This window comes from Centroberyx gerrardi, chromosome 5 (assembly GCF_048128805.1).
Source record: "Centroberyx gerrardi isolate f3 chromosome 5, fCenGer3.hap1.cur.20231027, whole genome shotgun sequence".
Lineage (NCBI taxonomy): Eukaryota > Metazoa > Chordata > Actinopteri > Beryciformes > Berycidae > Centroberyx > Centroberyx gerrardi.
In genome coordinates, this window is record NC_136001.1 from 16054051 (window position 1) to 16080716 (window position 26666).

A 26666-nucleotide genomic window follows, 5' to 3' on the forward strand; every position below is an offset into this window, starting at 1 on the left:
GCTTATACTAGTCTTGATAAAAGCGGCCTTTGAAAGGGTTTATCAGCAGGTGTTTTGGGTTCAACCCCTATCATGCATTCCATACAGGCAAAGCAAACATTAATTGTAATTGAAATATGTTTAATTAACCCAGATCTGGGTGTCACGGGCTGAAATGACAGAGATTGGATCTTTTATATCCTGTTTTCTTTCAATTATTGATCAAAATAGGCCGACCGCTGTCTATTGGGTCCCCAATGATAAAGATACTGGTTGAGAATTATGTGTATATGAGCCTGCCCAGGAGGGCAAGGCACGTTATTTATCATCTGAGTCCTGGTAAAAGAACATATATTCTGTATGAGGGAAGACACTCAAACAGAGCTCAGGTGGCAAAACTATGTCAGACTCTCTTTCTCTTTCTGTAGTTGAAGTAATATGAGGCCCGGAGGAAGCCTAGCTGCTAAATCTTTTCCTCATTACAGGGTGCTATCATCAGCAAAATAGTAGTTGAATGTGTATATATACTGTGTATACATATACAGTATATATACACACAGAACATATATCTCATATATTTGTACATTCCTTTAGCTGTTCATGTTTTCTTACCACAAGTAGCTCAATAATTCAGGCTACTTTCAATTATGCTACTTAGTATTCATATATCACTATACTAGTCTCACTTTTGCACTGGTTATCATTCAAGCTCCTTCAGCATTTTAGTTTTTCAGACATCAAACAGTTTTTCAGATGGTACGGAGACGACTGACAATAAAGAGATGAGAGAAACGTGTGAAGAGTCGCAGGTGATGAGATCTGAACCTGTCCAGGCAAGCACATTACTCCACTTCACTGGGACACAACTTTGGTGGGCCATATATTATAAATACACTTCTATACAGGACCGCTGCCAGTGAGGGGGTGGGGGGTAGGGGGGTGGGGGGGCGTATGGCCACCGTGACAGCTGTCCTAGGTCTTGAGCCCAAAGGGGCCCATACCGAATTACCAATCATCAATCATGGGACAGTTATTTTCATAAGTCATAAAGTCAACTTTCCCCCACTACAAGAGAAAACTTACAGCGGCCCAGGTCCTATACATGGCTTCTCTTCCCCGGCGCCAGGCAGTCCAGGTTGATGCCCTCTTCTGCCTTGGCAGCTGGCTGTATGCATGGATAGACAGTTCAGAGAGATGATTGGGTTGCAGCAGACTAGAGTAGTAGTCGAGTCATCCCACATTAGCCCCCATCCTTCTATTTCTGTACCTGTGTTAGTATAGCACTTTTAGAATGCACACTCACTTCCGACAGCAGCCCATCCTCCCCCCACCCTCGGATGTTTTGCATATTTCGCTCAGCTGCAAAATCTCAATATGCATTTAATTGGCATTTTTTCTAGGATGAACTCAAAGTATTGGAAAAAAAGTAGAAAATACATCCTGACATGTAAGTGATGGTATAAAAGCATGAAAAAACATACTGAACATTTTATTTTTTACGTGTTTCTCACCCTTCATTTTCAGACATTCCGGAAAAAAAGCCTTTATGACAGTATTTACCCTTTTTAAAACATATTAATTCAGTCTTCCCTGCGTCTAAAACTGGTGTCAGACCACTTGATTACATCTCAGTGGAATTTTAGCTTGTAGGATTTCTGCTGAAGAATATTTCAGAACAGCATGAAACGCGTAGTTCATCTGTGGATGGCATTTGAGTCCAGTTTCTGAAGTTTCAAAGAAAACATAAATCGCCCTCCTGCTAGGATGTTTGAAGATACAGATGGTGAAGTTGAGGGATATTTTCCTGTCTAATTTTACCCTGGAGGTCAAGTGCACCATCTGTATCCCTCTATATACTGTTGGGCGGCTGATAATTTATTTATTTGAAACCTCAGGAAGTGGATTTGAGTGTCATCTAAGTGAAGTATGTATTCCTCTATAGTTCTATACACCCTGCAAACTAAAGTTCCCTTGAGATGTATTGACAGGACCCTGTATCAGCTGTGCACATAAGATGTAATATGATTATAATAAGACCCCAATAATACGCAATAACCCCACACATGCCACCCCACAGCCTAAAAATGTAACTAAATTTAAATACAATTAAAATTTTAGCTTTCCTATTAATCATTATTGCATTATAAATAATTCATTTTGCTATCTTTTTGCATTCAACCATTTCAAATTCAGAAATAATTTTGTAGAACAAAAACCTGCAAAAAATCAGGAGTGACTACTTTATGGTTGTTAGTGTGTGTGTGTGTGTGTGTGTGTGTGTGTGTGCATGGTCCATGCTTGTGCCTGCATTTCTGAGAGAGAGAGAGAGAGAGAGAGAGAGAGAGAGAGAGAGAGAGATGCTTAAGTATGGTATATGTTTGTAAAAGTATGTCCAGGTATGTGCTTGCACTCTTTAACTTTGTGAACATGTTTGCATGAATCCTTCACATTTATTTTATTTGGGTGCAGGACTGTTTGTTCCTCTGTCTGTTTCTGGTTAGGCTAATCTTTGATACAGAAAAACACACTGATCACTGCATCAAAGAGATAGATAAGAGCTTGGCCTGGGTATGAGAGAGAGAGAGAGAGAGAGAGAGAGAGACTCAGGGCCTGCCTGGTCACAGGTAATCTGCCCTGGAGCCTTGGTCTGATGAACACACACTGCACAGTGTACACATACATGAACACAATTCCAGTTCTTATCTATTTCTCTGATGCTGTTCTGCCCAACACATGGAGGACAGTGATAGCATCGAGCCTCGGGTTCAGATTTTATACACACGCACAAACACACACATGCACACGGACAGATAAATAAATGAATTCTATCTATGTATGTATGCATTTGAGCATGCATATACACACATAGTATTGTGCACCCCTTTCTCAGATTTGGTCTCTCTAATATGCAGCATACACACACATGCACACACACACACACACACATACATACACACATGCACACACACAGACACGTCGTGTCTGGCATCATTTCCTCTGACCTAATTTTCCCATGAAAACAAAAGAGCTTGAAACAACCACTTCAAATTTGCTGAAATCTAACGGCCCTCACTACAGGGCTCTAAGTATCGAAAAGTGCAGGTTTTCCCATATTGAGGGTGTAAATACTGTGTGCATTTAAACCATGAGAAAACTCTAACAAAAACAGTGTTTCATTCTGCAAGGGAACATAAATCAAGCTGGTCTTGTCAGCTAGTTATGAACATCTATGTGTAGCCTAGTCGAGCCTCATGGTTTTGTCCAAAAGCTCTTAGCTGTATTTTATGCGCAGTAAAATGCACAGTTATTAAGTCCTTTTTCATATCAGGGTCCTGACCCCAAATAGAGCCAAATAGAGCCATATATGAACACTCCTGCTTTGTCTGCTAGATCGCAATATCTACCCCAAACACAGGGAAATGGTGCTGAAGATAGTTTGTGTTAGTTTGACCTACTGACGAACCAGGATTGATTTTGATTTCCAAAATTATCAGTCACAATTGCCATATTGTGCAAATTAATACTAAAGCTTAATGTTTGGTTCATTTTATCAAAGGGATGTTGTTGTCAGTGATTGGTTCCACAGACTGAATAGAGTCTTTGTAATGAAAGACTGTGACTGTCTGATGTTCTTAACATCAGATCAAAAGATTGCCTTGTCTGTGGTTTACTAGGCACTTCGCCTCCTTTTCTCCTGTGAACTGTGTGTGTGTGTGTGTGTGTGTGTGTGTGTGTGTGTATGTGTGTGTGTGTGTTAGGGCTTGATCTCTCATAAAGGTTGGCTAGGGTTTGGAAGTGATCTGCTCTCAGTCTCTATGAACTGAAGTCTTTAAAAACAACAGAGAGAAATAGACTTATTTCATAATGACTATTTCGCTCTCTGTCTCTTTCTCTTGAAGGGTGTGTGTGTGCGTGTGTGTGCATGTGCCCATGGGGCCCCACTAGGGCTTGATTGCTCCTCTGACCGCACGTCAGTTGGCTTTGACTCACAGTTCTAATTAAACATAGGGCAGGTCTGTACTGGCACACACACACACACACTGCCTCTGAAGTTGATCTGTTATTGCCATTTGGTTAGTTGCGCGCTCGGAACGGTTCATTAGGTAGAGTTTATACTGGTGACACACACACACACACACACACACACGTACCAATGCCTCACCAGAGGCAATGACAATTTAATTGAATGGAGGTTTTAAGCTGTTCATGATGTTCATTATACATTTTACATCAGTTGTGATACTGTGAAATAAGTTATAATCCATATCACTGCAACGATTCACAATAGCAAGGCTCTTTATTTAAAAAAAATAATACATATGTTAATTGGAAATTTTATTTGTTGTTTTGAGTTTCAAAAGTAAGGGTTTCTTGGTAATGTGTAGTTTTTACCGTGAGATTTTTACACCATTAAACTTTTAACAGGGGTGAGAAATCACAGCGTTATGTGAATCGGACAATGTTGTGCTGATAACCTACACTATAATACAGGAAATGTGTCAGAGGGAAATGGGCACCGGTGGGAGAGACGGACGAAGAGAGGAAGAGGGAGGGGAAGGGGAAGAGAGGAACCGACAGATTAAGTGAAACAAAGAACATAAAATGAGATTGAGGTAGATGGAGGAAGAGAAAATCTGAAATTTTGAGAGAGAAGAAGGCTCAAGAGAGAGGGAACATGCAAGTCATTTCAGAAAGAAGGGATGAGAGAGTGAGTGATCCAGAGAAAGAGAGGGAGCCGTTCTGAGGAAGCCAATGAACAGTTCTGGGAAAGAGAGATAGAGCTGTCCCAAGAAAGAAGGGTAGCAATCCCGAGAAAGAGGCACAGAGAGAGAAAGTGACGGCCGTAATCGTCGGAGGACAAGATAAGGACACTGAGAGAGGGCTGACCCGAAAAGGAGGGCGAGATAGTCGGTCCCCGTCCCCGGAGAAACAACAGGACCCAGCTGCCGCTCCGTAGGCCGCCACACCCAGCCGAGAGAGACTCCATTTGTTTTTCTAGCTGGCCTTTATGACTCTGAGAGAAAGGGAGAAAAAAAGGGGGAGGTGGGGGTGTCGGCGGTGGTGGGGTCCGACAAATTTGGAGCTGAGAAAGGGGAAGGAGGGAAGAGGAGCTGTGACCTGGAGGAAGTCTGATGGGAGAGAAAGTGTCAGAATGTGGCGCAGCTGTCAGTGTGATAAAATGAAACAAATCTGTGTCCAGAAGTGGGGAAAGGGGGAAAAAGAAGAGGAAAAGAGAGGGGATCCTGTAACGCTTCCTCCTTAGTCGTGTCCCGGTTGTGTGGTTTGGTTCCAACGGTTTGCTATCTGGAGCGGCTGCTGTGAGCGCTGCCGCTTTGTTTGATTACCCCGAGACCCAGGAGTTTATGAAAATACAGCCAGGGACACGACCTCAGCTGGGACCTGCACACTTACTCTGTTCCCACCAGAGTGTAAACCCCCCCAGCCCCTCTCTCTCTCTCTCTCTCTCTCTCCCTCTCTCTCTCTCTCTCTCTCCCCCTCTCCTCCTCACTACCATCCCAACCCTCTTTCTTTGTCTATATCAAGCTGTCTCTCTTTCTCTCTAGTACCTACTCACCCCTCTTCGGTCACCTCTCTATTTCTATCACTTCTCTCTCTCTCTCTCTCTCTCTCTCTCTCTCTCTCTCTCTCTCTCTCTCCCTCTCTTTCCTGCTTCTCACCTCCTCTACCCTCCATGACGCTAACGCAGGTCAAACCACATTCACTTCCAGCCATGTTATTCATCTCACTCTCCTTCTCTCTGCCAGTCTTTAACCTTTTGCCTTTTCCTCCTCCCACCACCCTTCATCTCCCCTCTCCTCACTCCCTCACCCCTTCCCATACCTCACTCTCAAGCTCCTTTCTTTGTCCTATTTTGTAATATTTAAAATGTATATTTAATTGTATTTATTTATTTGTAAAAGTTATATTTGTAATGGCATTAATCATGTTCATTCAACATCTTAGTTCGGTACTATGTGTGGCTGTAGCCTATATATCAGTGTATAGGATATAGCTTATTGCCAGGTAATTAATCTGTGTGAAATATTTTAGTGTATGGTGAATACCTGGCATTAAAGCATCAGTGACCAAATAATGAATGAGTAACACTGTAGGAAAAGGATTGTAAAATACAGTGATGACACATAGTTTCAACAGTGGTAAAGTCAAAAGCGCTCACCCAGGGAAATACGCCTAGTACCTGCTATTACACAGTGTTACCACATACTTACCTGGTAGTTTCTACGTAATACACAGATTAATTACCTGGTATTTTTTTTCAGAACTTCGCAAAATAATTACCAGCAGTTATTTCTTCTTACCACATGATGACCTACTACATACCAGGTATTTACCGTACTGTGAAGTAAAGTGCTAACTTGGTCCTCATCCTTATCTTAAAGAACACTGAATTAGGAAAAAAAAAGTGTAATGTTGGATATGGGTGTATAACTTTTTTTTTGCGGTGCTGTTAATTTTGAGAGTAGCCCAGAGGGTTGTTGAGAGGTTAGTTAGTAGGTGCCCCTCCCCTCCCTGTCTCCACCCATCTCCTCTTCCTCTTCCCGTCTAAGCTTCCGTGAATAGCATGTTTACCCACACACACACACACACACACACACACACAAAGTCTATGGCCTGCTCACTGTGTTCCCCCCTGAGAGCTGTAGGCCTGGAACAATGAGGACACTAGAGAGAACACAGAGGACCACTGGGGGAAATGGAAGAGCACAAAATGATCATTCACAGCACAGAGAGAAGACCGGGGGAAAACGCAACCCACTTCTGTCTGATCCCAGTCCAGACACAAGATGAGGGAGCTGTTCTATGTGAAAACCTTTTGATTCGGCCTGCTGTGTTTTCCTCAAGATAAGGAATCAAGATAAGGTGTGATAGCGGTGTCAAAATCAGAAGCTTCCATATTTTGAAGAGATTTAAAAGTCTGGATTTATTGTACTGTATGTAATAGAATGTTTTCTGGCTGAAATTGCAACAGAAAATGCAATATTCAACTCTCCACAGGATGATCACATGTAGCTCGACAATAGGGACATTAAACCTGAAACTACATTAGGTAATAAAATGATTGTTTTTACTTCTTGGTATTACAATTAATTGCCAAGCAATATTAGCCAAAACTCTGCTTACTTTACGGAATGAGATACGTTGCCTGGAGACATTATCTTATTGAACCTTTTATCAGAAACCATTAGGAGCGTTTTGGGGCCTTCAGTAGCACGGCTACTTTTACTGTTAGATGGTTCTGCGTAGCCCGAAGAGATAATGACTAGACATGAAGCCCTGCAAAGCACCGTAGAAACCTCATATCAGTCCATGGCTTCTGACAGTTGGCCCTGGACTTACTCTCTTCCCCCTTCTCTCGCTTGATAACTCCTGGTGAAGCAGCAACGCCGGAATGTGTCATAATTTTTACCTTAAAAAGTTTATATATAACCTAACCGTAACCTTAACCCTAAGCTTAGCCTCACATGAAACCTTATGCCTAATGCCTAATTTATAGATTAAAAAATAAGTAAAATCAGAAGGCAAACTACATATATATCCAGACCAGAGAGTGGTCAACAATCAGTCACATGATTAACCCTACACGTGATTGATTGTTGACCACTCTCTGGTCTGGATATAGATGTAGTTTGCTAGCGTCACAGTTCTGACCCCCAGCCAGCGTTACAGATTGCATTCATCCTATAAATTAGCTTGAGAGATGAATGCTTTGGTGTTTATTCATGCCAACATATGTCACAGTGGAACATTGCCCCCTTACTCCCAGGATTTCCTTTGCTATCTTTCTCTTACTATCTCTTCCTCTCTCTCTCTCTTTCCCACTCTTTCTCTCTCACCCTGCCTCTCTCCCTACACATGTCATTTGCAGTCTCGGAGGCAGTTGTTGCTCCGACACACAGACACACAGGTCGCGCCACCTCTTGTTTTCCAGACTTAGGGAGGGATTTGACCTTTTAACTTTTCACCCTACTTACCACCACCGCTCTACCGGTGAGACCGCCACACTGCAGATTCCCGGCACGTTGTGGCGGAATGCCTGAGAGGAATTCTGGAATGCAGCGGGGAATGCAGCATGCTGGAATACCAGTTGGCATTACATTGTGCCGCATGAGGTCATTTTCTCTGCCTCCAGTCGGTGTGCACATGCACCCGTCTGCGTCTGTGTGTGTGCTGCCTGCCTGTCTGTGCATGGGCTTGTACGTGTGTGTGTGTGTGTGTGTGTGTGTGTGTGCGTGTGTTTGTGTGTGTGAGAGAGAGAGAGAGCATTCACACACAAACAAATAGGGTTTTATACTCTAAATCCTAGTTGATCTTTTTACTGGAACATGACAGCCTGTCTTCCCAGACCAAGATTAAGCCTGGAGTATTCATCCCACAAACTACATTTCCAGTAGAGTCTTTCTATAAATTGTGCAAAGGATCACAATAGAACAGAAATACCAGAGCAGCTTTTCTCAGACTACTGCATGGGCTGGGACCCAAAGTAGTCTTGCTGCCTATTTGGTTGTGGGGCTCAGAAAGACAAAGATTTTTTTCATTGACCACCAAACTTTATTTTCATGTCAAAGGGCCTGATTTAGACCTTGACTTAAGCCCTGTGCAGTGGCGCTGTCAGTTTTTCTCCATGCACCCCACTACACTGACTGCAACACGTGAGTTACATGGAAAGGGATGAATCATTGAGGTGTGACCTCTTTTGAATATGATTTGCAGAGCCAGGTTGCACAACCGCTAGGCTTCCAGTGTTACTCCAGGTGCCAAGCGCACAATAACAAATGTATAAGAATAAGAAAAGACAACATTTCATGAACATTGAATTGGTATGCGATGCATACATGGCCTTGTGCAGTACATATTTTGATATAAAACTAAAACATGGAACTAAATCGCTTCAGAATTTGTATATTTTATTATATTTCTAACCAATTAATGTCTCAAAAGCAAGTTTCCAATTCAGTCTAAGTGCGTTGTTGTCCTAAACAAAACAGAATTGAAGGCACAAGTATTTTAAGGGATTGCCTCAGCAGAAAGACACGCAATGGAGAAAAATCCATGGAACAATTTTCCACCATACGGATGGGAAGGACAAAGAAGCCAAAGGCGTGAATAATAATAAACCCAACCACAAGCGACAGCGCTCCCATAATCCTCAGTGCTCACACTGAATAGTCCATATCCGAATAGCAACAGCTCAAACATGCAAATCTCTATCTCTATCCGCTAAATACTCACGTAACTTAACACAGTCTGACTTGAGCAAAGTTACCCATTAAACCCAAATAATTGCCTTTGGGTCCCGACGAAGCTGGAGGGTGTATCCAAACAACATAAAGGCAAACCTGCCCATGTTCCCTCAGCCCCTCAGGTGATTGTAGACCTTATCACTTCCTTTGTGCTTCAAAGCGCTGCCATTTCACAGCTGAGTAGACCTTTATGTCAGTAACTGACACCTCAGAAACTCTACACCCAAACTTGATTATTTATTCACATCACCCAGCCTACTATAAACCCATAGTGTGTGTGTGTGTGTGTGTGTGACTGTGTGACTGTGTGTGCGCATTTGTGCACATAGATGGCATGTGTGTGAGATTTGTGTGTGTATGAGTGACTGTGCATGTGAGTGAGTGTGCATGTGTGTAATTTGTGTGCCTGTGTGAAGGTGTGAGTGTATGTGCATGGCGTGTGTTTAGGTGTGTGTGTGTGTGTGTGTGTGTGTGTGTGTGTATATGCGGTGCATGGGTGGATATGCACATGTGCATGAGTGGACATGTTATCCAGGGTTGCAAAACGTTTTTCTGGATGATGTGGTCACCGCACACATGCACACGCACACACACACACACACACACACACACACGCCTGCTATTGTTGTTTTTATTGTTTAGGTAATTTCCAGTCCGATGCCTTCACTAGGTGTTGTGTGTTTTTCCATGATGAGTGTGGTTAGCCAGGGGAGTGGAGAGGAGGACAGAGGGGGAGAAAGAAAAGGAGAGGAGAAAAGAAAAGTAGAGGAAAACAGAAGAGAAAGAGAGAAGGGAAAGGGCGGAGAAGGAAGCCAAGGATGGAAAAAATAGACAGAGAAAGGATCTTTTTTCTAGATCTGTAAGTCAGGTGATGTGAGGAGACTTGAGGATTTAAAGGACACAAATCAACCCCCTCTCTCTTCTGAACTTTATTTGAAAACATCCAGAGACCGCTGTTTTATTCCAATCTACTATTCTACTCTGCCAGATGCTTCTCTATCTTTCTACCTTACATTTCTTAGATAATGACACCTAAATACTTTTTCTGACCACCTGAAGGATATCTGAAATTTGTAGGATATGTGAATTTACATATGGCCTCTGATAGGGCCCCCAGTAGGTTTCTCTCTGTCTTTGATGTAGAGTGTGTTGTGTGAGTCTTCCACCCCCTTCTCTCTGTAAGACCGACCCTCGGGGGCCTTATGAGGAGGAATGAAAGCGGTAGCATCCCCCCTCATTAACATAGATCATCAAATGCCTCCCCCTGGGTAACAGATGTTAGATAACTTGTTAGAGGAAACAAGAATTTCCATGCCCACCACCCCCCTTTTGTTGAATTTGAACAAATTGCCCAGCGCCCACCCCATGGTGATGTTTCTGCAGATTGATTGATTAATTGTTTGAGTTTATTTTATAGTTCAGAAAGGAAGAACGAATACAATTTGGGCTCCACTCAAGATAATGGCATCAAACAAATAATTCAGAAACTATAAAGTTGTAGAGTGAATGTACAATGTGACACTGAAATAATAAAATGTGGATGTTAGTTTCCTCAGTAAAAGACTAGATATAAAGTGAAAATCCATTCTACATCAGAATTTGTCTGCTTTATTTCTTCGGTCTTGGACAGTTTCATTATGAATATGTGAATATGAATCACTCTCTGCCAAAACTTGAATTTGTGATATTACCAATAGACAATTTCTGGAGCTGCTCCACATTAAGTGAATGGCAAACTGTTTTAGCCTTTACTCCAATGTGAGCGTTCATTCATAGTAATACTGAATGTTCTAAACCATAAAATGTGCCAATATCTCCCCAAAGTGCAGCCTGGCTTACAGAGTTTCTCACAGTGTCTATAATGGCACATATTGGTCAAAGCCTCTATAATTTTCTTGCTTTGGAAGAGACTCACACATAAACTAAACTAGCCAAGATCATAAGAATAAAACAGAAAATCAGTTTTACATTGGATTTTCACTGGGGTTTTTTTTCTCTCCTCAGTGAGTAGCACACAATAAAGCGACTATGTTTTATCCAACAGCTATAAACCATGTCACACTGTGTGGTCCACTAATTGCATATCAGATGGAGCCAGTCTCCATGATGAAAGCTTGACTTTGTGCTTTGGTGTCAGTTCTAATATGTAAAGCAGATGTGTGTTTAATAGCGTAGCCCATCAGTGGTAGTGTAATGCTGCGTGGCTCAATGGCTTTGGAGGTTGGATTCCCACTGGGGCCACCCGCACTTAGGATGTGTTCCTGTAAGTCTCTAAGTGTATTTTGAATCAATTTGCTTAACACCACCACACACAGGCCAGAGCCATCTATCTAAAAATAGTAACGCCATTGAAATCACAGAGGCTCCAACAGTTCCCACTGCTTCCTAATAAACTGTTCAATAGGCAAATACAGTTCTGCTATTAAGTAGGATTTGGTACGGAGCCCACCGGGTGACATAGGAAAAATATTTTTTTTATGCATGGCCACAGTTGAGTAAAGCATGTGCACAAGTTAATAAAGTGTGGTCTGATTTAGGTGAAGCCTGGTTTAAAGAGCATGTTTTAGAAAAATGTAAACTGTTTTGCGAGTAACGTTGCTGCCATTTTCTGATTGCAATCAATTCATATTGCTGCCATTCTTTGATGGTAAAGATGGAGATTGAGGTTACAATTAATACATTTTTATTTTTAGCTTGGACTGAGTCACTTGCCGTCAGACATAGAATCATACTGAGCGAGACACACTTGAGTGGCCCCTTGAAAAATCATGGGCGGACGTGGGGCAAATCACCAAATCCATAACTAATCAGCTCCAAGGTCCTCAGCAATAATATGTGTGCTGTCACCTTTTGTGTTGAGGACATGTTCTCTACTAAAACCTGTACACTTGTTGGCTATGCATGACCACACTTCACATATACAGTATATCACCTATATCATAACCACGCTTTAGTAACTGGTGCACGCGCTTTATTTAATCATGGCCAGACATTACATATTTTTTCCGATGTCACCTGACCGGCTCTGTCATTTGGCAATTGTTGCTCAGCAACAAATTTAGGTTCCTGACTCACTGGTGCTGCAACTTTTCCAGAGGCAAGGCTTTGACCCAAGCCTACAGAGAGGCAGATATTACAAAGACCCTCAAGCTGAGACTTGTATTGTTTTAGTGGGGGAATAATAATCAGTAGCAGCAGAGAGTTGGCTGTGATTCCTCTGGCCTGGGGTTCCAACTGAAACCTGCTCTATCTGATCAGATCCCAGTCTTGTTTCAACAACTAGCCAGGATTATTATTCTGTCATATCAACTGGAGCCCAACTGATTACAAACACACACACGCTGATTACATGCGGCTTACCGTTGGCCTTAATGAAACATCCGACAGCCACTTTCAACTGGAGTGATCCGAGGTCCCGAAGCGATAAGGCGGCTTCAAAGTTAAAAACGTGATGTGTATCAACAATACATGGCCACCAATGATTGTGATACTGCCAATCCCTTTGAGATGCTGTCATGGTGTGTGTGTGTGTGTGTGTGTGTGTGTGTGTGTGTGTGTGTGTGTGTGTGTGTTGGGGGAGGGGGGGGGGGGGGGTGTTCAACTAATTAGAACAGATAAGGAGCTTACGTATTTTGTAATTCAAACCGTTTGTACTCAAAATGAAAACCTACTTTAATTTTGATTTCATTGTTTTGCATTGGTTCTCATCATGTCGTTCCCAATTATTCATCCACATAAAGAGAAATTGCTGATTTCAATAAGTATCTTGCTTAACATTTTGTACTGCGCTGAGAAGTAATTTATTTTGATCTTGGCTTTACAGAAATCTGCTTATTTATTGCTGCAACAGAGGTAAACAGTTGAGAAACATCCCAACTATTCAACAGTGCTTGAATGAGAGTAGTAAAGTTGTTGGCTTCAGTTAGCAAGAGCTATTCACGTTACGTAAGGTCTTTCCCCCCTTCTGCTTGCCTCATTTCTCTCCCTCTCAGTCTTTCATTTTGCACAAAGGATCTCACATACACACACACACACACACACACACTATCAGTGAGGCATGGCAGCTGTCCAGAGAGGGGCTCCAGTGTCGCTCCATTTCAAAGCGGTCTTTGCTCGCTGTCCTTTGATGCTCGCTACCCAGCAGCAGTGAGGCGTAACAACCGAACGTCCAGCTTTGATATGAATTTGTCCCTGATTCTCCACACTGTCCTGGAACTCTCAAGCAACTCAACTCAATTTCTGAGTAAGACCTGCCAGAGTTGGGGATCTGAAAACTACAGCAGCGTTGCACCAAAACGACACTCGACACAGTTTCAGAATCCTACAGATGCAGCTCAGGTAGACTGGTGTGCAGATTAACATATTGCAGAACTGGTTCAACTGGTTTCTGCGGGGTTTCCTCTCCGGCCAGGTTGAGGCATGATGCGTTAATTCGGAGAATACCTTGACCTATTCAAACAGCCTCAACTGAAGCTCTTTTTTTAGTTATGATGCATGTGTAAATCAATGATTTTTAGAACTTGAGGAGCAAAATAAAACAGTACAAGACGGTACAGTGTGGCACAGATGAGCGTGCTGCGCAACTAGTGGAAACTGGTGACAGTTTTCACGAGAGGCGTCTCTCATAGAAACGGTGTACTTGCAGAAGCGCCGAGGCCGTTACTGCCCACTGAGTAGTGACTTCACTCTCACACTCCTCTCCTCTCTCCTCGCTTCTGAAGTCGTTTACAGCGGGGCCTCGGCACACAGCAATTACTATAATGATGTGTGTAATTATAGTCTCGTCCTTTTCCCTCTCTCCCTCGCTCATCCACTCGCTGTGCTCCTTGTTTGTTGTCCTCTTCACAAACATGTCAGAGGCACCAAGACCATAGTGAGGGGGTGAAAAGATTTTGAAGTACAGAAGAGCAGTTTAGCAAGAATCGCATCATCAGTAAACATTGATGTGCAAAAAACATTGCAACTCCTTTAGTTTTTCATTATTTAAGCATCTATTTATCTGTCTAATTATCAGTTTGGTTGTTTGTTTAGATGGTTTGCTACTTTTGTAATGACCAAGCCAAACAAGCAAAAATGATTTGGAATCTATATATAGAGCTGTCAAAAATAAAATGAACCTCTTTTTTTTTAAGTTGTTTTGGAGATATGAGGTTTATGAAGGACACTGATGATAATTTGTCTGCATAAATATAAGTATAATTGATACCTGTATTCCAGGCAATATCCCTTATAGGTATACATTGCACAAATGGTGACAAATACAACAAATTTGTTTTTTACACATGGACATTATGTAAAATCTTAGCATAGATTATAAGTGGATGTTTTCAATCTCACTGGGTTTCTAGTCTTCGCACTGAAAGTCACATTTCAGCTCTTCGAGTTGTGAAGCAGCACATTCAAAGGAATGCAGCATGAAGGTGTCAAAACTCTGTGTGCGTGTGTGTGTGTGTGTGTGTGTGCACTCAGAGTTCCGTGTGTGTGCAACATTCCAGACAGTGTTAGAGGTATGCGAATTGCGTCTTACAGAGAGGGAATGTGAAGAATCTGCTGCCATGAGAATGCCACTGTTGTTTACTGACGCAGTCTCGCAGAGGAGGATCCTGTGTGTGTGTGTGTGTGTGTGTGTGTGTGTGTGTGTCAGTCACATACTGCTGTCACTTCCTTGTAAGAAACCTCTGAACTTTGATATATAACTGTGTAATCTGTTATGGTTTTGTATCCGAAGGTATTATACAACTGGTACACCCAGCCAAGCAATCTGATTGGTCAAATAAGTGATGCAGCCTGGCTGTATATTCTCTAAAGCACACCTCGCTGTGACTGGAGAGTTGCTCGCTAAGGGGAGCATCTGTCTGTCGATTTTTCCTGTTTTCCTGTCTTTTACTGTACATCTATCCTGAATCAAACGCGTCAGACAACACACACACTGGTAATCGTTGTGTAAAAGCAGTAAAGCCTCTACTGTGATTGGAACACTTTGGCTTTGTACTCATTATGAATGTCCTATCCATAATCACAGCCATTATTGCTTTTGTACCTGTAATCAAAAAAGATCACTCAGGCAATATTTTGATTTCATCCATGCCTACAGGTGTATCTTACAGTACAGTAAATTATCTATACCCAGATTTGAGGTACGAACATATTGAAAAGAGGTCATTATTTTAGAGACGTCTCCACCAAATGGCATGTTAATTATTTGTTCATTTCAGTCATCTTTTCTGTTTTGTCTTTGTGTTTCTCCTCAGATTTGGGATATGAGCGATGATGAGAGTATCTGAGAAGGAGAAAGGTGGAGAGACCTGTGAGGTGACCACTGGAACTGAAGAGCTGGACACTCCATTCCATGTTTCTGCCTTTTTTTGTTTTGTTTTGTTTTGTTTTGTGTTTTTCATTTAAAAATCCAGGAATCTCACATCTACAAAGGAGAGAGCAAGGACAAGATGGAATTAGATTTCTGGAATGAATGGATTGGAATTCAGTGTTAAACTATATCAGAGACGTGGAGAGCGAATGAGTAAATGGGGAATTTTTCAAGTCAAGTGAAGTCAGTTATTTTTGTAGCACTTTCAACAAACAGGTTCATCGTGAAGTGCTTTACAGACAGCAGAGGACACAAATACAGAAACAAATCAAGAGCTAAAAACAAAAACAAGCACATTACAATCTCCTAATAGAAACAAATGAAAATTCTTCAGAAAGCTTGCTGACATTTTTTAAGAATACCTGTTACTGTCCCGTCCAGCCATGTCTTCATTTGGATACGAGATCAGCCAAAGATTTGGACCTTCACAACAGAGTAATAATACAGTAATTATACTAAAATATCATCCAGTGGAAACAAATCTGATAACTGTCACTGTCATCTGCACTAAAATATCCAGTGAAGGTCCGTTTTTCACTGTTGGGATCAGAGCTCGAACACAAATTCACATTCACGTTGTGTGTATGTAGCTGTCATATTGAATGTTGAGTGAAGGCGAATGTACCTGTTCCCCTCATGGGACATTTGATGATGTATAATTGCTTTGAATTGTCACATTCACTTGAGATTTGTACTCACTGTTAGGAGTCTGTGCTTTTTGCAGAGCAAATTACAAAAAAGACCCCACTTTGTACGTAGGTGCGTTTGTTTTGGTATTTTTTTTTGTCTAAAATTTGGTCAGTTGGGCAGCCTAGTGCTTAAATAAACCATCCCATTACTGAATGGTCACAGGTTCAATCCCTACCACAGCCAGTGTCTCCCTCAACACATTAATGGGTCTGTCGAAGAGCCTTTTCGCCAGACACTCAACATATACTGTGTACTGCTTACTCATTCTACGTTGCTCTGGGTAAGAGCATCAGCTAAATGCTTAAAATATCACTTCAGATGCACAGACAGCTCAACAAATGCAACCTACTGCCTGTCTGTTCACTGACCAAGGCTGGGATGCATAGTACTAAAATCAGCTTTTGCTCCATTGTATGTCATTAACTCAGAGAAAGTCTCGGCAAAGTCTCTGCTCTCGAATATGTTTCTCTCGAGTAACAGTACAGCGATGGAGCTGTGACTTCTGATGTGAAAATGGTTTCAGCCCAACAGCTGTTGTAGAAGAACCTGAACCCACCAACACAGTCGGGCTGGAGCTGCACGGTCCGCACCGCTCTCGGGATGGAGAAAACTAAGGTCTTAATGGAGTGTGTGTGTGTATGCATGCACGTGTTTGTGTGTGTGTGCAATAACGGTTTACTTTTTTTCTTCACCGTGTCCCATTTGTCTTAACTGGTGACATGTATGTTCAGTACAATAAAATGTAACACAGCATATGGGTATTTAACCAATAACTGGAATTAAATGTTTTCCTTTATGACTGTTACTCCTCCATGTTTACATCTCTGATGAGCTTGATATCACTGCAAAATAGTGATTTATAGATCATGGAATTCAGATGTCTATTCCAATTTTTCTGCCTTTTTTTCTATTACAATATGTACTTCCATACATGATTTTTCAATTCAGCTGGATCAATTCCAATACCATTTTTGATCCACCAATAAATGACCCACTTCTAACAACTCTATCTTAACCACCCCCTCACCCCCTCTAGTCATGTGCTAAACACAACCACACACACACTGTACCCACCCACACAGTAACAGCACAGATATCACAGACTCATGTAGTCAGACAGTGGTTTAAGAGCACTTTATTGTTCATCAAGGCTACTTTACGTACAAAAAAGGTGGCCTGCCAAAACCTTTTTAGTAGGAGGAGACACAGAGCCACACATTGACTGTTGTTTCTTGATACAAAGTTTTACAGTTCGGAGTACTACTACCACCAAGTCCATGCTACTTCCATTTCAAAAGCAAAACTGGAAAAAATGGGCTACATTCATCCTCTACTGGTCAGTGCAAGGGCCAACTCCTTTTCAATTAGTTTCAATCAATTTGTACAATTTTACATTCTTACATTAATAACTAGGAGAAATGTAAAATGGCCCCCACAGATGGGAACTGTGACGTTAGGAAAAAGCAACAGATTCAAGGATGATATTCTCAAAGCTCACTTAGTACTTGGATCATCTTAGCCTCACTGACTAACAATGAAGCATAGATGAACTTTGTGTTACAAGGCTTTTAGGAAACCTGTCCCTGAAAGCACCAAGACTGGATGAGACTGTTGTCTGACTTGCATCAATTGAGCTTCGGTGTTTGCTTTTGTCCACCTGGAGTGACTAATTGGTGGGGGTTTAAGTTTGGGGACAGTTTGATTGGTTTTGTTGATCCAGGCAAGTTCAATCAATCACAGACAAATGGATTCAAATGGGCAGAAAATTGTCTTTTTACCCAGGTCTTGGTGGCAAAAGACTTCAGAACCCCTCACCCATGATCACTCAAGGATTTACACTGCTTACATGCAGTGGTGGAAATTTTACCAGCCTGCTAGCCAATGGCTAGTTATTCAATAGCTAATGGAAATGGCAGGCAAACTGCATTGGGCTAGTGGCAAAATCCTTACGTTCCCATCACTGCTTACATGCAAATCGCTCAAGAGGATGAACTCTTTTTGTTCAGATGTCTCAGCAGTCACATGGTTGAACACAAGTTTTGTGATTGTTGTCTGAACAGAACGATGCAGACCATGGAAGTAGCGATTGTCACCGACACACCAGTGGCTTAACGCAGTTTCATACATTTACTGTGTTCCTGCACTTTAACCTTTTTCTAACAAGACAAACTCTATAAACAAAAAAGATCAACTTTTTTCACAAAAAAGAAAATGCATGATTACAATAAAAGGACAGGGAAAAAACAACAATTAAATAGCTACATATCATTAACAAATTAATTGTTCCTCAAAAAATACCTACGATTTTTTTCTCTGTACATTCGTTACGCACAGCGTAATGATGGTCTTATAGTTACCTATTATAAAAAAGTATTTTTTTATTAAGTGATTTTCCTACAGTGTGTAGGGAGTGTGTGCCGAAGCAGAAAGAGAGCCTCCTACCTACAGGGTGGTAGTGAAATGATATTGAGAAAGAATAATAATTAAAAAAAAAATAACCTCTGGACACAGAGCCCTTTCCCTCGTGTTTTCAAGCATGTTACTAATTACATCTAATCTTAATCAGGGTCAATTGAAACTGGGAGGTGGGGGAGCCATACTTGTGATTTCTTCAATAGACTTTCAGTGGAAGCTGAATTCCCGGCTCACAGGCCTTGGTTGCAGAAGCTCGGCTCCTGAAGGCTCAACCCCCCAACCTAACCCCCGATCAGTCCAAACGCCTCTCCTAACTGAAAGTTACAGAAAGCACAGTAGAAAAGATTTAGATTGTGGAGTACTTGTTTGTTATGGTGCATCGCAAGTCTCTTCATCCCCTATATATATTCTAATTTAGGTATTTGTTACTGATACATCACTTCGCTGGCAGCTGGGTTATGATTCCAGTGCCTGTATCTGACAATTCCAGAACTTTTTCAATGATTCTACCTGTCATCTCATCTGAAGAGAGAGGATGGAATGTGTGGACATTCTAGAACACTTGATAGAACAACATTGGGGTTCTTGACAAAGTTTTCCACTCAACAACTTCCAGTCTTCCACTCGACAACTGGCATAATTGCGTATCATATCTGTAATCATCATACTTGATAAAAATGACCAAACCGTCATAACTACAGAGCCAGCATGCTGAGGAGTACGGAGCTAATCAGAATGAAAGATAACTGTCACTTGCTGTGGCAGACATGTTCAAATTTTCGTGGTGAACCTCAAACTCTACCAGTCGCCACAGAAAGACACTTTCAGAGCCTCAGCATTGTCCACTGTTGCTACCCTAGTTCTGGAAGTCCTACGTTCTGAATTTCCTCAAAAATGTTACAGCATAAATGCTTGGTTATTCTTTTATCACACAGTAAGGATTACAAATCCGTTGCTCAATGACCAATCTGCTTGATGCGAAGACAAAAAAGGTAAAGGGAGACACCTTGTGATTCTAGTGAAGACACAAGAATGCTGTCGGCAGGGAACTCTGGGACAATCGCCCCTCGCTAGTTACTAGCTCTGTCTGTTGATATGGAGATATAGAGCGTGTATGAGGCCTGTACAAAGTTCCCTATAGGAGGAATGTATGCCACCTTGATGCAGGCTCTTTTACAGAGAGTAGCATTAAAATTCAGTTTCTCAAACTGCAGCAGTCTAGCTTAACTGCAGCAACAATACAATGTTGTTCAGAGAAGAAAACAGTGAAATACAAAATAGGTCTGGACACCAAGTCAGGACACAACAAGTCAATTGCTGAAGGTTGAGTTAGCTGTGACATCACACCATTAATTCAGAGTGACCTTTTTTTGGTCACAGAGATAATTAAAAAACCTGAGCCCCTATATGAGCCATGTAAGGTGTTAAAGGTTTTCTTTAAAAAAAAAAAAAAAACATCTCTGTGTCAAGTTTTCCAATACTATCTTTGCACTGAGATGCCATTTGTTGCCTTTCAGTGTGATGGTTTTAAGACAATCTGGGAAGTATCACCCTGGTGCTCAAAAACTTTCATCATTTACCAGTTCTTACCTTAAACATACCTTGTTTCCCAAAAGCATCTAAGCTTAGATCACATATAGAAATGTACTAGCCTGCTCGCCTGTATTGTACCAAGTACAAAATTGTAGTCACAAGCCAGAATTTGCGTGAAGCTTGGTATGATGGTGCTGGCATTGAGATGGCAGCCAAAAAGCCCCAGAAGACTAAAATCCCAAATTGTTCTAGCTCCAAGTCTGGCTAAGATGCTTTTCTGGAAAACAAGGTTCTGACTAGTTTGTGCCAATTTGGTGTCTCAGCTCAGTCATGCTGAAGGTTGTAGCATCCTGTACCACCGATGGATCAACATCTTTAGAAACCTAAATGGGCTGCATTTCCCAAAGTCATCTTAACACCAAGTTGATCGTTGCTCCGCTGCCCAACGGGAATGAGCTGATCGATTATCATACCAAGATGACTTTGGGAAATACAGCTCTCATCATTTAACAGAGCCTGTCCGGAGGCTGTCCCACTATAGCTGTTTGTTACCATACTGATATTATTGGAAAACAAAAATACAAAATAATAATAATAATAACAATAATAATATGGAGTACAACTGACCCAGCAGTGAGTGTATAGTGTCTACGACTGTTACTGACAACAAAAGAAGTAACAACTAACGTCTGAATGAAAAGGCTAGTAGTAGTAAGATTGAAATGCCTAAAAACACAAATAGATACCAGCTATTAAAAACAAAAAAACAAAAAAAACAAAACATGCATCTGTAAAAGCATTAGTTTACCCTTCAAACCTTGTAGAAATCTACCAAACCACAGTGTGTAGGAGAGGGAGGGAGGGATAGCGGGGTGTAAGCCAAATATAATTACAACACCCGTGTTCAAAGAGTTACACATACAAAGGCGCGTTTGAAGAAAGAGATCTGAATAATCTTCTCTCCCCCAGTCGAGAAACCAGACTTATTTTCAACCACAAAGTGACATGCAACGTCACCTATCCCATCATCACTGTCAGCAGTTAAGCCCTCGAAACACATCAAAGCACATTATTCAGCAAAGCCCTTCAACACACTGGAGGTTGTACAACTGTGTTTTTTTTCATAATGACTGTGACGTCAATCAACACCATAATTAGCTGATTTAATAACCTGACTGTGCTTGTAAAATGTCGTGCAACCTTTTGACACAACTTCATTATGCGAAGTAGTTTTTGTTTTGTTTTTTTCAAAGATCAAGATGGGACAGCAATATATTTATCTATGCTGATATTAATCAACACTGCTTATTTAACAAACTGTATGTAATGGCAGTTAGTCACAACCTATAAGAACTGCTGGTATGTATTTTCTATTTTCTCGGAAATGCGTTCAATAAATAACAGGGGTTATGCTAGCCTATGCGGCTAGTACTTTTCTGTCAGGGCTGGCAGGAAATTATGCTCACTAGCTAGAATTTAAATGGGAGCTAATGGGAGATGGTTCCATTCCTGATCAAGAATCGGTTTGTGTCAAAATCAGCTGTATCAGTCCCAGTGTGTGCAATGCCAGATCACACTGTTGACATGCCACCCTTTACCCTCTATGACAGTAGTGCAAATCAGACCAGGTCAATCACTTAAGTATACACATACAGTAACAAATCCACCAGGATACACACACAGGAGAGAGAGAGGGAGAGAGAGAGGGAGCGGGAAGGAGGGTGAGAGAATGAAAGAACATAAAAACAGAGGGAAGAGATTACAAGATGGCTTTTCTTATTTTTTCTTTCGGGGGTGGGGGGGGTGGGGTGGGGGGGGCATAGATATTATCTGCATCTGAGGTTTCTTTGGTAGCACAGTCAGGTGGCTTGTGATGATTTTCTCTATCTCCAAAGTAATCATGTGTTTCTCACTTATCTTTCCTTTCAGGCGTCTCACAATGCAAAAGCAGTACACAAAACTACTGTTAAACAAACAAAATGAAAATTAAAAACACCTCCTCTCCTCTCTCTCTTTATATACATAACTATAGACACTTGCTCAGCTCCAAGCTTGGCATGCAAGGGTGAATGTCTGAAGGGCAAGGAGCGAATTGATGCTCCAGTCAGTCCCAAAGTCGAACCTTTAACACCTGAACACCCTCACCACTCATTGCTGAATCTTGTCTAGCATTATTGTCAGCTACGAGAAGATAGAAAAAAAGAAATCCCGCATTATCAAACGCGTTGTTATTGCTCGATTTGATCCTCTATGAGAGCACAGAGAGAGAGAGTGTAGGCTTCAGGGTTTTGGATGTGGTTTGGGAGACCAGCGGGCAGGCAGTCCCTCTGGGGTGCTGGTGAAAGACCAAACTGACAGGGGCGTGGGGGTTGGAGCCGGGATGATCGGGGAGGGTTGGGGAAAACGGGGGGCTAATCCCTCCAAAACCCCTGCCCCTTCAGGAGACAACAGAAGGGGAGTGGTTGTGATTGACCATGTGACTGTTGGGGGAGGAGTTTGGGCTGCTGCCGGACGACGAAGGACTCCCCTTGTTCTTGATCTGCAGCCAGGTCTCGCCCAGCGCCTTGGCGAAGTGGTCGTCCACCGAGCCCGTGATGGACACGGAGTTGGTGGCGACGGGCTCGGGCTCCTTGTAGTTCTTCCCCAGGCTGCGACGGAAGTGCTCCTCAATCACTGGGTCGCAAGCTGTGTTGGCTAGTTTTAAAGAAGGAGGAGAAGGAGGAGAAGAAGAAGAAGAAGGGGAGTAGAGGGGCGGAGAAGGCAAGGGAGAGTCAGAGGAGAGGAGAGAGTTGTTAAGTTCCATAATCAAAAGAGAAACATTCCTTGTGTCTGAATTCTCCACTCACTTGTATAATATCTGATCAGTAGACTGTTCCACTATACTGAATTGAAAAAATGGGTCAGTGGGCAATTTATTCTCCAACATCAGCAAGTTAAGGGTGATGCACATTTACGTGAGAAGCCAGTGGAAAAATACTAACCCGAACAAAAAGAAAAAAAAATCGACTTCTCTTTGTCATTGGTGTTTTTTGGGGTTTTTTTTTTTAAATCATCGTTTTAAATTTCACTGTTAACCTCAATGAGATCATTGAGATTTCACTGGGACTGTAAAACACCCACAGTAAAGTTATCAACCCACAGAAAATATGACAGACACTCAGAGTCGGGACAAATAAAATAGACACGTCTTTGGCCGAGGCTTCAAGTGAGTTTTTAAGAACAGAGATAGCAGACAACATCAGGCAGTAAATAAAGCACGTTGAGGCTGTGCAGTTGAAACTCCTATCACAAGATGTGCTATAAACAAAGACAACAGTAAGACATACTGACAGAAAACTAAGATTCTCTAGTTTTTTAGCATCATCAGTTACATAAGTCAGTCCCAGTCTGGAGTGTATTAGCTGCTGTGTTTTCTCTGGAGTGTCATGTGTACTCCTGGGGAGGTTTGGATATGAGGAAATGAAGAGTTCATTTCCAAAATTCTATACATCCATTTTTTTTTTTTTTTGAGGTGAGGGGGGTGCATGCATGCCAGATGTGCATCATTCATATTGATGATCCCGTCTGTAACTGTGTTATCACTTTGGCATCCAAGGACTTCCAAGTCGCAAGTTTTGACAGACAGTAAATGTGAATGGGACATGTCCGATCTTTGTTTTGTAAATTCATCTCAGAATTGGGGTGTACTGTGAGCAGTTATTAGGTAAGGTCTTATGGGTCTTCCTTAAGTAAATTGTGCATGTGTGATATATTCAATTATACATGTGTAACCATCAACCATCAACCATCAATGGGGGAAAGAATTAGTGGATTTTACGCTTCAAATGTAATTTGATTGGTTTATGAGTGTATGCTCCTGTTCCCCCAACTGCTCCAGTGAGAGTGTAACTACATGCCGAGGTGAGTGCACTGTGACAAAAAAATGTGTGTGTGTGTGTATGCCCGCATGCACTCACTGTTGGCCCTCCTGTAGTTGTTGGTGAGGCTTGAGCAGCCGTTGTGGGAGACTGGACAGTGAGACAGGTTACAGTTGCGGTTGTTGGCTGGGGCACATGTGATCACTGATGGACGATTCTGAAACACACAGACACAAATACTTTAAGGATCATCAAATCTAACCACAAGAAAAGAGAAAAGAGGAGTGAAAAAAGAGAACGGAATAAGGCATAAAATATTCAAGTAAAGAGGTCAGACCGGGGGAGGTTTGAAGTTTGAGGGAGAGAGAATGAGTCAGTGACCAGGGTTTTAAAACATGTTCAGCCAGGAGCCAAATGGAAAATGTATTCCCTCAACCCAGGTTGATGAAAGCATATTACTCACATTACGTGGGGACCTACCAGAAGCAGGTCATTTGAGGTTTTGAGAAAAACGTAGTTAAAAGAACCAAAGAAACAGCATGAGCGGTATATCGAACCTGTTGGCGTTCCACGGCGCTGACGGTGTGCGGCACTGAGGCCATAACTGCCGTACTGCTGCGTGCGGAGTCCACCATGCTGTTTTTGGTGAGTGCCAGTGGCTGGTCCATGCCGGCTAAGCTGGCCAGGTGGTGATGGTGGTGGTGGGCGTGGCTGTACAGGTGGTTACCGTGGACACCCAGGGCACCGGGCACCACCACGCGCTCAATGGGGCTCCGGCTGCGGTCCTTAGAGCTGGCAGTGCTACGATAGTCTCCGTTGGGTTTCCTGGGAGACGGAGAGAAAGAGAGAAGTTTCAGGAAGAGTTTCTCTATCACATTACATTACAGTGCACGCTGTACTTTGGACTAATAGAAGAGAAAGAAGAAGATGAGAAAGAGAGACAGAGAGGTAAAAAGGGGTGAGAGTGAGGGAGAGAGGAGGGCAAAAAGAGGGAAGACAAACAGAAGGAGGATTGTTACTGGGCCTCACCGTCAAACGCTGCAGCAACAGCAGCAGCTATTAATACTGACCTCACACAGACACACACACACACACAGTTCTCAGCCTGCTGGAGGGCTTGATAAGAATGTGTTGCATGAGCACACGCACGCACGCACGCACACACACACACACACACACACTTTGCTGTCAAGTCTAGGAAGGAACACTCTTAACTTATCCAACATGGATGGACTCCAAACTTATCCAGGCACAGAGAGGCAAACAGGCATGTAGTTCAAAGCTCTAAAGTGGTTTCCTCAGTATATCACATCCACTTTATCTCTCTAGCAGACCTGCAGCCAACTGCATTCACTGCTGTCAGATGAAAATGTGGAAAATCCTGCAGTGCTAACGCAGCATAGACACGGGGTCAGGGGTTGTCGCCAACTGCCACCAACTCATCAACTCTTCTCCAATCACTACAAAGTGGAATTCAACCTGCTAAATTTGTGGTTCACATCCCTGCTCTTGCTATGTTATGACTCTTCTCTTTCCTTCCTCCTTGATTCCTCTACACACCGTCTACAATCACAAACATGAACTGAATATTAAGGGGCGAACGAAGGTGGACTGCCCGCTCTCTTTCAACATAAAAGAGAATTAGCTTACTTCCCACCGCAAAATAAATCATTCTGGTCTCCCCAAACGGTGAGCTCATGTTTTAATCCTTGAAAAAGCAGAGATAAGGATAAGGGGAAAAGGTAACAACAGTTTAACACAACGCAGAATTTGGCCTCTTTCTTTCAGCTCCCAACTTTGATGATAATGAACTAGTTTGATATGTAGAAATCTGGTGGCGCCTGATACTGTGCGCACTTGCCTACAGTGCTTCAAATGTGGTCCAAGTGTTTCTGTGTGTGTGTGTGTGTGTGTGTGTGTGTGTGTGTGTGTGTGTGTTCGACTGTATTCCACCCTTCCTGCAGCTCCAGTCCCCTCCTACAATTTGAGGCCCAGTTACAGGGAGCAAGATTTACTGTATTCCCCTCTCTCTCTCTCTTTCCTGCTCACATACACACATGCATACACACACACACACACAGACACACACACACACACACTGGGCTCACACTGGGCTGACACTGGAGCCTGCTTTAGGTTCCTCTATATTTAACACTTCCAACTTAATAAAATGTGAATCAGAAAAGCAACCTACGTCATTAATACACCAACATCTAATACCACTGTAACAAAGCTGCACTCAAACAGTGGTGGAGTAAGTGCAGTAAGTGAAACTACAACGGTCACATTAACACCAGAATACCATGACATTTACTGAATTGTCTCTTATTTTCCCTCGCCAGACACTGTGTAGAAACCGTGTAGAAATGTGACAAAGACCGGGTGAGAAGACTAATCTAAAAAATGCCGCAGTCGCCCTTTAAGGTTTGTTTGGATGCAACGCAGCGAATCCGGGCAAACAGTTGTAGATCCATGTGACCAGGCAACCTGACTGCTGGGTCAAGCATCTGGAGCCCACAGCACCGTCCACCGGAAATAAAAACACGCCGCAGAATACAGAGA

General features: G+C 42.3%; 2 protein-coding genes across 3 annotated transcripts in view; one reads left to right on the forward strand and one right to left on the reverse strand.

Annotated features, from left to right (window-relative positions):
• Positions 1–17072, forward strand: part of atg7 (ATG7 autophagy related 7 homolog (S. cerevisiae)) — a 60677-nt gene extending 43605 nt beyond the window's left edge. Inside the window, exon 19 of the mRNA XM_071913130.2 lies at positions 15494–17072. Within this exon, the coding sequence (XP_071769231.2) occupies positions 15494–15526 (33 nt within the window). The 3' untranslated portion in view covers positions 15527–17072. The remainder of the gene's footprint in view (positions 1–15493) is intronic.
• Positions 17073–17418: 346 nt separating this feature from the next.
• vgll4b (vestigial-like family member 4b) overlaps positions 17419–26666 on the reverse strand; it is a 42158-nt gene continuing 32910 nt past the window's right edge. For both annotated transcript variants that reach the window (XM_078283429.1, XM_071913131.2), the window contains 3 exons: positions 24662–24929; positions 24204–24321; positions 17419–22941 (listed from right to left, as the gene is read on the reverse strand). In XM_078283429.1, coding sequence (XP_078139555.1) covers positions 22685–22941; positions 24204–24321; positions 24662–24929 — 643 coding nt within the window. In that variant the 3' untranslated portion in view covers positions 17419–22684. The remainder of the gene's footprint in view (positions 22942–24203; positions 24322–24661; positions 24930–26666) is intronic.